This window comes from Cataglyphis hispanica, chromosome 15 (assembly GCF_021464435.1).
Source record: "Cataglyphis hispanica isolate Lineage 1 chromosome 15, ULB_Chis1_1.0, whole genome shotgun sequence".
In the NCBI taxonomy this organism is placed as follows: Eukaryota; Metazoa; Arthropoda; class Insecta; order Hymenoptera; family Formicidae; genus Cataglyphis; species Cataglyphis hispanica.
In genome coordinates this window covers 1729639-1741446 of record NC_065968.1, presented here as the reverse complement: position 1 = coordinate 1741446, position 11808 = coordinate 1729639, and the positions used below count along the sequence as shown (strand labels likewise).

Below are 11808 nucleotides of genomic sequence, written 5' to 3'. Positions count from 1 at the left end.
TCAAATTGCGGAGCAATAGACACAAGTACAAAAAGTAAAATCAATATCAAATATTGTTTAATAATAAAATATACTTGAGATAATAAAAATAATAAATATAAAAAATAATAAAAACAAAAAAAAAAATAATAAAAAGCATTATACCAGATAGTGATAACAAGTAGCGAGAAGTGTTTAAGATCCCTTTATTAAATGCATTAACACAGGGAGTTTGAAAACAGAATTCTTAAAGAGCACAAAGTTTTTGTTTTTTTTATATATATCGCAGTTTTATTAAGTATATCCTTTCAAGATAATTCTATATCAGCTAAAATCTTAATACTAACGCTTATATCGAACTAGAAAATGCGATTCCGTAAATTCTCTATTTACAGTATGATATAAGTGTTTCCTGCAATCTATATATAGACATATATATTCTCTAGATACATTAATTTACGTATATAAATCTCGATACGTCTAACGGGATTATCAAGCATTATACAAACGATATCAGTCTTATACAAAGAAAGTACGGTGAAAATGATAATTTATTGGTACTTACAATTATTAATTTTAATCGCGACTACTTCTATGCTCCGTCATTACCATTTTCGACGTAAAGAACGGAGGTTGATAAAAATATAGTTGAAGAGAACTTGTGGTTTTCTTTCAGTAACACATTTAATTTCTTAGTAAAATCGGTACATTTTTACAAGACAACTTATCATACAAATACTTAACAAAGTAATTCAGACAATAAATGTTCTAGAAAATTTTGCAATAATTTTCAACTTGTGCCAGCGGTCTTCTTTATTCGATCGATTATACGGTCTATTTTCGTGAAGTGTATTTTGTTGTCAGAACTCGAATTGCGATAACAACCTCTTTGTCTTTTTTTTCTTACAGATGTTATTACAAATTATAAGGAAAGAACAAAAAAAAAAAAGTTAGAAAATGTAGAAGCTAAAGAAATCATTTCTAAATTTGTTCGATGGCAGATTATAGGTACATTTTTTTATGTTAAAACCGTATTCGTTTGAACATCCTTATAACACATTTGATTTCCTTGCAAGGGAATACTTTATTTGATGAGAATTATTATGATGTGTTATGTACACATATTCGTGAGAACGTTGAATAGGACGCGATGAAATTTGTCATACACGAACATGCCTGTTTCAATCATAGCTGTGCAATAAAATTGTTATTCAGACATTAATTAATGTATATATAACAATTACTTATTTCACAAAATATGATAAATCGTTATATGTTTATTTTGTCGGCATGTTATACTGAATTTCACTACACAGCTTTACACCAGCGAAAGATGAAGAATCTGAGAAAGTTTACTTCTTTCAGGAAAGTTTTCGTCTTTCAATATGATTTTTATCTGTTTATATCTCGATTCATTTATTAAATAAACGTTCGCATCAATTTGGCACAGTTCATGTCGGATGCTTTATTCTATCTGATATAATTGCACAGAACCGCCATCGCTTTTATCAGAGCAAAACAATAAATGTCCAGATAATGCATCAAGAACCCTGATCGCTTATCGGGTACGTTATCAACAATTATTTTCGAGCATTTTGCAAAGTCCTACGCGGCACGATTAACGGCTATAATTCCTAGAGCATTGTGTAAGCAAAATAATGAAATAATCAATTCGCTCGAAGCTTCTCGAAATGATCGATCGCAATGTCCGCGTAAATCTAATAAATCCAATTTGCTCTCATCAAACAAACATAACAAAAAAAAAAAAAAAAACATTAGTAATAAAGCATCTGTGTATAACATTGTCACTATAATACAAAAGATACAGAAACAGCTACGTGTTTGCGCGGAGCTCGCCCAGGACACGTCACGCGACGCGGCATGATCGATCAATTAACCGATTATTAACTAATTATCCGGTTGACAGGTCCGCTCTTTCTCGCGACGTGACGAACGTTCACCCGGCAAAACGAGAAAATGTCTTTCATCTCCCGAGGAGAACTTCGTGATCTCGAGTCGAAATTAAATGCAGACGGGATACGGAATATATTACGCGTGCATTCACATATGCAATTACATCCATACACATTCATACATATATATATACGCACGTACAAGCCGCGACATCGGCACATTCATTCATCCATGAATAACATATTCCTAATGCCTCGATAAGTTTAATTATTTACAAAGGAGTCTTCTATATTGTGTAGGTGTGTGTGTATGTGTGTGTGTGTGTGTGTATATCAATTTCTTAATTTATAGTACATATAGACTTAGATTATTAATAGTACCATACGCGAAAGCGAGGCCAAATTAAACCTCGCGTGTTTTATCGGTAAACGAGCTGCTACCGAACTATATATTATGGCATTCTTGCATACAAATGCACACATTCACGTACATACTCCCATTCTTTCTCGCATTTGCGTTTTCTTCTTTATTTCTTTCCTTTTATCCGCGCATATGTGATTTAATTATTCCTTAACCCTGCAGATTTACATTCAAGACAAATATATGTAATAGTTTTGTGTTTTAAATTATTCAGCGACAAATTTGTCAAGCCTCATAACGCAGATATGTATGTTTTGTTAATTAAAGCTGGGACGAAATTTTAAATTATTGTAACTTGAAAACTAAAAAGACTTGTTTGCAATTCTGTATAATATTTACTTAATCGTTGATTGATAAATAATAACATTTAATAATATGAATTGTGATTGAAAATATTTATAAATTAAAATGTAAAATTCAAAAGATAAGAATTAACAACTTGAATTAAAAATGACCAGTTTTCCTTGATATATAAATACAAGTGCTTGATTTACATAAATATGTAATGTTTCCTTAATATTTAGAGTCTTAAAGATGATAAAATAATGTTTGCAATAAACCGAATAAAGCTGTTTGATGCTCTATGTATATTAGGAATATCAAATGTGAAAAATTTTAATAATAGAAATTGCAGATTGCTGACGAAAAAAAAAAAATTACTTGAACTATACAAGTCTAATCGATTTATATCGAAAAGATTAAAAAATATAAAACTCACAATATTTGTATTATATTAATAATATTGCAATCTTCTTATTTTTATTTGATTGTTACAGAAATACTAATCTGTACATTCGCACTGCAATATAGTTTATTTCCTCGAAATGGCATCTGTGTACCTCGACAAACAGAGACAAGGTAATTTATCTAAGGTAATAAAATTAAATATTTGCAAATATCATAGAGTATAGAAGTTTATAAGAGAGAGAAAGAGATTTTACACTGATGATGAGAAACATTTTTCGCATATATAGTCCAGGATGCGTTGTTCTTCTGATAATGCTAATTTAGATAATGCTGATTAATTTGATAAATTCACTGTAAAAGTTTATAAACTCCTAGACTCTATATATTTGTATCTTCATTGAAATATCAATATCTATTGCTGTGTACGCATACACATAATAACGTTTAATAAAATTATATTCATTAATTACAACGGAAACTAAGATTGAATAACTATGATAATAAGTAAACGTGGAAATATATAAAATCCTCTTTCAAATTTGTGTCCAAAAGAAATTGTCACGATATTCTACAACGCAGTAAAATTACGCCATTTAACTTGAAATTAAATATTCACAAAATATATTTTTGCGTTATTTTCCCAAATTGTGCAAATAATAATTTTCCAAATTGCACATAACCGTCTTGTTATGATCTAATAAAATACACAATTATATTTTCCGTCTCCATCAGTCACAGTGTGCAAAGATGATATAGGCGCTTTACGATGGCAACTAAACCAGCTTCTAAGCTTGACGAATATTTATCGTTAAACATATACGGAGACCAAAAAAATACACTGATGCTTCAAGACAGATTTGAATTTGTCCGTGTTACTGGTAGATTCTAACAATTCAAAGTATTAGTACCGATATGAGTGCGCTTTCTATACTTGTTTCTGGGATCCGAGACCACGCACTCTTTAGAAGAAATCTACTGGCCTCGAGGGTGGTGTGTGTGTGTGTGTGTATATAGTAGGACTAGGATTGGACGAGGATGGGAAAAAAGTTTGATGGAGAGGATTATCGACATCTAATTCCTTATAATTTCGATACGTATACGTATTAATATATGTATATATGCATACATAGTGTACTTTTATTTATAGACTTCATGTTTAGAGAAGTAGGGAGATCATTAACGTGATACTTTAGCGTTTTTTTACGTAGTATTTTTTCATACATATCTCAATAGCATATGGCACATATTAATTGCCTGTAATTGATCGATAATATTGATATACAATAGACTTAGCAACCAAAAACGACTTGTAACGTATATATATAAGTCCCTTAATTATATATATTTATATAATTAAATATAGAGGTCTTACTATATTCGTCACGTATCACAGAAGGAAGTGCTAATAACTCTAATATAATCTTCTTGAACGCGCACAATACCTAACAGTTCGAAATTTTATGTCAATTATCCAAAACATTGAAATACTAGCTTTCAATGCATTGGAACTTGAAAAGCACCATCTCGCCACGGGGTGCTGAGTCTATCTTATACCTTATATATGGAAATGGCAAAGTTAAATACATCGTACAAAAAGACTGCTAATGTTTGCATAAAATGTGAAATTTTATTTGCCGTATAACATACCGTAATACGCGTATGTAAATATAAAAACGTCGCGTTAGCGATCTTCCCACTTGTCCCCGTTCGTAACATTCTTCGATCGTCTCGCAGAGCTACGTTCATCTATTATATCGCTCTGCATCACGGATCCTGACCGGCTCGATCGGAAAGTAATTTGAAAGATCGTCGCGCGCGCGTGTGTGTCATATCGTAGCGCTCATTTACAAATATCTCGACCGTCTCTGTGTGTTCGAGCGTATTAATTACCGTTTAATGAATACGAAACTACTTACGATCAACTTTGCTAGAACTATACAGAGTGCTACCAACAGTAGCGGACGGGTACGCCGGGACGCATCCGGTCTCGTCACTCGGATGCGATTCTTAGATTAACTTGTCTGATACTGGGTCTCTTCGAGACGGTAGGACCCGCTTAGTCGCGAGAACAGTACTAGCATTGCTCTTCGTTCGTCAAAAACGAACGCCTAAACTTAAAGACTAAACTCAGTCGCTCCCGTACGTACCCACCACCACCACCACCACGGCTTCATCGATTTATTTCCTAGATTCAATCCCGCCGGACTCTCTGATCGACTCACTTCTCCGATGGAACCGCGCGATGCTTCCTGGCGATTCTCTCTCTTTTTTTTTTTAATCGAAAAATTCGAATCTGGACTGCTTGAATAAACAAGCGTAGCACATTGTCTCTCGCATCAAACATCTTTCGCATTCAAATTTTTGAATTATTTTTTTTAATTAGTATTATAATTCATTCATATAACAAAATAAAAACAATCTTACTTTTTAAAATATAAAAACATGATATATGCGATGTAAATAGCGTAGTTAATTTCTCAATTACGTAAAGAAACTTTTTCATATATAACATATGTGTGTAATAATTTTTCAATTATTTAACAAAAATTTATATTGCGTGTTTGCGTAATATAATGCAAAAAAAAGTTTGAAGATTTGTTACGTTGCGGCGCCGACCGCTGTATTCAAATTTTATTTATTCACATATGTCGGCCACGTATAATTGCCAAAATGTATAATCGCAAGGCTACATCGGTTCCTCCGGCGAAGGATATTTCCCGGGGACGTTCGCCGATAAAAACGCGCCGACCACAAGACCCAAGGGCACCACCTGTGCCCCATTGTCGCCACATTAATTTCTAATGCAATGTACACGAGATATATATATATATATATATGTATATGTATATGCATATATTTATGTATATGTCTATTAGAGATATAACCGCGGCTCCGGAACGGAAAAGATTGAGAGGAAAATAAAATACATCGTTGTTCGCAATTGCTTGAGTAAAGATATGGATCGAAGGATCGCTCCCCGAATATCGTCGAGATTTTCGCGCTTACATCATCCGACAATACGCTCGTCACCTTCATCATCGTTCAGTGTCTTTTTCTCGATGCATTCGCGCTTGGCTCCTTCTCGTTACCTTAAAGCCGCGATTGGGGCGTCGCGGTACAGATATGATACGTTGAGGGGGATTCGTACGAAGGAGAAGTGTGGAGGGGGTGGGTGGTCCTGGGGGGGCCTTCATCGTCCTCTTCGACCCTTTACTTCCATTATTCTCCGCTTGCCATCCTTTCCCTCTGTTCATTTTCCCTCTGTCTACCGTCTTTACTCTGGCCAAAGAGGCCATAGAATGCTCCTCTCATGACCGAATAAACGGGACACCTTGTATACATCTCGTGTCTACTGGCTTGTTGTCGCGGCGAAATGATACTACGCCTCGACCTGATCCTCCGGGATCATTATGTCGGGCGCCATCGATAGGTCCTCCGCAATGTCCTCGTCCTGACCGGAATCGTGGCCGTGACTCTCCGAGTATTCTCTATCGTCCGTTTGATCCTCCTCCGTCTCTTGCTCCATGGGACCGTCTGGTAGCTCGCGCTTTATTAATCTCGTGTGCTTTCCTCCTTCCGGGCTCTGGCTCTCCTGTTTTATGTGCATGGCCGGTTCATCCAGCGGCGACCTGTTGAATCGACGACACGCGCGAACGCGTTGTGTACGCTTATGAGTGGAAAACTTGCGAGTGGAAAACCGCGTGCCAGTATTGACGTATATATTTCATAAAGCGCGACGCGACACAAAGTGATATTTTTTTTAACGACAAGTTTTTCCCGTTCACGTTGACGAGAGAATAACGATTTTGCTTTTCCGGGATTGTTTCATTGTTACGCTTTCAAGCGGTTTGTCAAGCTGCAACGAATAGTTTGTGTTTCGAGAAAGAGTCATAAAAAACAAAGGGCTTTTTCACGATTTTCTGCACCGCGTGCGGAAATAGACTCGTACAGGATGGATTGTACAAACTATTTGTAAACATATCCGCGAATAAAAATGCACGATTGAATAAATAAAAAATTCTAGACACATTTTGGCAATATGATGATAAGCTGAAATAATGTGTCAAAGATATAGGAATATAAATATTTATAAAGCGATAGAATCTTTACGGAGATTCTAACAACTTTTTGTAACATTTGATAAAATATATTATAAACAGACAGATAAACGAGTGATGCACTTGTAGAAATGTCACTTACATTAAATCATTATGAGGTAACACATGTTCTTTATCGGGACTTGTCGCTGTCGACGTGCACATTGGATTGTTCAAAAATCCCATATTAGACTCCCCGAGCGCCTGAAAATACTCAAATTGCATTAGATGGTTAGTTATTACCGATTTAATCCAAAATAATAATCACTTAAATATTAATAATATTTATTATTAATTAGTGATGTATGTATTATATCAACTTATATAATAAAATAACATTTTTAATTAATACAGTTTATCAAAACTTTTATTAAAAAGAATTGATAGAATGCGAGAGTTCGTGAAATCAATCAATATTTTTCTCATCCAATCAATATTTTTTACTCAATATTATCTTTATCTAGTCACGTGCGCGCGATAATGCCTTTTAATTCACTCAATTAAGAAGGCAAACCGTGAAAATGTATGAGAGAGAATTTTCACGTAAATTAATTATTAATAGTTACCTGCAGATTGGCATTAAGCGCATCACCGTACATGGTAGGGCTGTGCGTTAGAGTTGGACTCTTTGACGGGACACCCCTAGATATTGACAGAGAAAAATATGTTAATACTACTCGAAATTCAGCCATGAGTGTATTTCCTGAAACGAAACGCGTATGTGTTTTTTTAATTGTGTCAATGTTAAAACGGATTTGAGAGAGAGAGAGAGAGAGAGGAATCAAAGTAGGCTGTATATAGTGATTATGTGTCTGTGCGTGTACTGAAGTCGTAGATAAGACGTATAAAGACAAAAAGGAAGAAGAGAGAGAGAGATAGATAGAGAAAGAGAGAAAAAGATGTAAAGTAGAAGAGAAGAGAGACAAAGAGAATCACAAATATGAAAAATGTATACATATAAATATATATCAAAAAGAGAGATCAAAAAAGAGCGAAAATATAGAGTTGAAAAACTCTTACCTATTTACCCAGTGTCTCGTATCGTTTGCCCACCAGTTCGACTCGTTGGTGATTGAGTGAGATTAGATAAAAATTACAGAAAAAGTGTTTAAAAAAGCGCTCCCGTTTCGAAACTTCATAAATAACATTATATTAACTTGCATCAATTTTTCTCTTCTTTCATTTCTAATTTAGAATCATATTAATTTCGAAACAAATATACTTATAAACGGTCACTAGGTTACCTGTGCTTACCTTTCACTTTTGTTACCTTGCAAAATCATGTAGTAAGAATACTTGATGCAATTTTTAAATAACCATTGACTCATGGTTTTTCTTTCCTGATGGTTTTGTGAAAAGAAGATCTTCTTTATAGCGTCCCTTGTGAATTACCATCAAATAACTGGATAGATATACCCAGCGTATAGTATAGTTTATATCGTCAGAGATCTTGTTCCAAGAGATTTAAAAATGCATGCGAAGAAAAAGATAAGAAAAAATCTTTCCTGTGACCATTTATCAAGTAACATGAAGCGCTGAATAGATAGATAGAAAAGAGATCGTGAGGATAGAGATAGAAAAAAGAGAAAAGTTTTGGATAGAGAAAGACAGAGAGAAAGAGAGAGAAAGAGAGAGAAGAGAGAGAAAGGGAGAGAGAGAGAGAGAGAGAATTTAAAAAGAGATTTTTTTAATAAGAATAGATATATAAAATTTTAAATAGTATTAAAAATGAACAGTAAATATATTTGAAGAATTATTATTATTAAATATTATACTGAGATTATTGAGTCCATATAATACCTGTGATACAAGACGAATCGCAATGATGAAGATTGAAGAATTCCACTCGAGGAATATAGTTGTATAACACACAGTATACACAATTTACACATGCGCGAGTAGCTCTGACGTGTATATATTCACTCAAGAACCATTCGCTCATTGCGGAAGCATGATGTAAGATACTAAAATCTATTTTGCAATTCTCAACTATATTTGTCTTATCTTTTTATCTATTTGACATTTAATATTCAATTATTAAAACATTTTATATAAGAATATTTTATAATTGAGAGAGTACCTTTCTTCGAGTCTCTTTCTAATTTTAGTTATATATTTGCTGAAATTGTTTTCGTCCCAAGCCTTCTAACACATAGATTTTCAGACCTACAATTAACCATCACATAAAAGAAGCCTTTTAATAAGGTAGCTATAGCAAATTAAATGCTAAAATTGAAAAAATTTTGGCGTGCATCTAATAAGCGTTAACATATAATTCTAAAGCAGCGTGTTAGTTGAGAATTGCAATAGATTACAAAGAAAATCGCATCGATAAAAATCGAAGAAACAAAACTTTGCCAGGATATTATTACGAAACATTTTGTAGAAATCAATAAAAGAAAATGATGTAAGAAATCACAAGCGTCTATTAACGCCATGGCAGTTCTACGCTCACAAAAGAAGAGAAAAGTAATTCTCTGCTATTATGAGAGGACCGAATAAATTAGGGAAACGGAAGAGCAAAATTTCAACACAAAAAAAAAAAAAAACGCTTGCCCGCACAAACACATCACTTTCACACGAGATATTACAAACAGCGTCACATTAAGCATCATACATTTATAAGCAGTGTTTTCAAAACTAGGCGGGACAGTTTTAGATTTCATCAGGAAACAAATGTTAAGGATCCATGGTAACCCATGCAAGCGGCTATTAATACATTGGAGATCCCGCATCTCTGACCAATCGTCCTGATGTTGGCGTGCTGCAGGACCGTGCAGGATTCAAGCTATCACGAAGTGCAAGAATCTTTAGGCTACAATACTAGTAACGTATACGGGAATGTCCTATGAACCTTGAGCGTCATTTGCAAAAGTGTACAAGATGTTCACAAGAAATAAAATAAAATATTTTCTTTTAATTAGAACTTTTTGGCCATTTTAAAAATTAATTCTTTGTTTGACTGAATATCTCTCTTTTAAATTTTCAACCTCAACTATTTTACTAAGCTATATAAATAAATTTTTTTTTTGTTTTCAAACCCATTTAAAACTCAATAAAAATTTAAGTGTTACTGTCTACAATCTCTATGTCTCTAAATGTTAATCCGCAAAAAACTGCTAATTTTAATAGTTTGAGACAAAACAAAAAAATTTTTAGCTTCAGTTGATTTTGCGAATCTCAGTCTTATAGAAAATTTAATTTGCATTAAAAATAGTACATACAATACTAGTAATAATAGTAATAATTAAATAAATAAATTAAATAATTTTTTGAAAAAACGCAAAAATAATTGCAATAACAAAATAATTGCATATAACAAAAAAAAAAATATTATTATATAAAAAAGTCTATACATACACAATTATATATGCAAAATAAACTATGTTTACAATTTTATTTTTCATATATTTTTTGCACTTTATACAACTGTTTATATTAAGGATAGACATACATGTGTCCGTATGTGTGATTGAAAATCAGGGCAACATTGCACACTTTTGACAAATAAACGAGCAAGGTAATAATGGTATGATACTAGTTCAATTTTTTCAAGAATCGGTCTTTAAAGGCGCTTGAGGCAGGCATAATGCGGAAATCATTTCTAGAGGGATTGGATAAACTGCACAGAGCTACTTCCTGCTGCCTTGATGCAATAAGTATTTTTTAATTAATATCATAATATAATTAAAAAAAATAAAAAAATTCTATTATCAAAATAAAAGAGAGACAAAGATTTATTGATATAATGTTTCTGATGATATAAAATCTATTTAATATAAGAAAATATAAATTTAATTATCACATCTATCGTTGCAGCTGTTAACATTATAATACATAGATAATTTAAAAAATAAAGATCTCATTTCTTAAAGAAATTATCCTAATAAAGCATTAATAAAATAATAATAGTGTTACAATTTAAGTTACTATGAAGAAAAAAACATATTAATGTTTATAATGCTAATGTAATATTAATTTAATATTAATATTAATGTTTGTAATATTAATGTTAAGCTAAAACATACATATCTATTTTTATAAATTAAAATAATATTAAACAAATTTTATATGTATATATTGAAGCATTAAAATATTTTATATTTTTTAAAAATATTTTAATTTGATATTTTTTTATAAGTATCGTTATATTGTAGTTTCTTTTTTATTATATATGCTAAAACTTCTTTCATTTAGCAATGATGATAAAATGGAATAGATTTACTACTTCAAAGATTTTTTTTACGACTTTTGAACAATTTTTTGTGATTGTTTTATGCTTCAAGAGATATGTAAGTCGAAACATCATCGTAACAGCTGCAATCAGGCACAATTTTTATTATTAAGTATGTTCGTGAAGACTTGTAAAGGCAGCAGGTAGGAAAGCCCATTTAGCGGTTCAATTTGTAGACAACGACCAAGCGAAAACGTCTCGGTCGCCGCGTTCATAAAAAAGTACCGCGGTAAGGTCAGAACGTCGCGCCAGCCAGCCAGCAGAATTCTAAAAAGTGGTAGTGCTTACTGTGCGGAGAGGTGGGGTGGAGTGGGTGATGGGGTTGGGTCATATTTCCTGGGGCGGCCGCGGGACAGATGCCGCCGCTTTACGAACTCGGCGTCGTCCACCATCCAGAATGACCCAAAGTCGTCCTCATAGCGCACAAAACACTTGTGCAATGATAGATTGGTGCGGATCGCGTTCTGTATACACAGA

At 33.1% G+C, this 11808-nt stretch overlaps 1 protein-coding gene across 22 annotated transcripts in view; it reads right to left on the bottom strand.

The window, feature by feature from the left end:
• Positions 1–644: 644 nt before the first annotated feature.
• Positions 645–11808, bottom strand: part of LOC126855291 (forkhead box protein P1-like) — a 309110-nt gene continuing 297946 nt past the window's right edge. For 19 of the 22 annotated variants that reach the window (XM_050602783.1, XM_050602800.1, XM_050602782.1 and 16 more), the window contains 4 exons: positions 11620–11795; positions 7664–7739; positions 7201–7310; positions 645–6629 (listed from right to left, as the gene is read on the bottom strand). In XM_050602783.1, the coding sequence (XP_050458740.1) occupies positions 6380–6629; positions 7201–7310; positions 7664–7739; positions 11620–11795 (612 nt within the window). In that variant the 3' untranslated portion in view covers positions 645–6379. The remainder of the gene's footprint in view (positions 6630–7200; positions 7311–7663; positions 7740–11619; positions 11796–11808) is intronic. The other 3 variants (XM_050602784.1, XM_050602786.1, XM_050602787.1) reach the window with 3 other exon arrangements.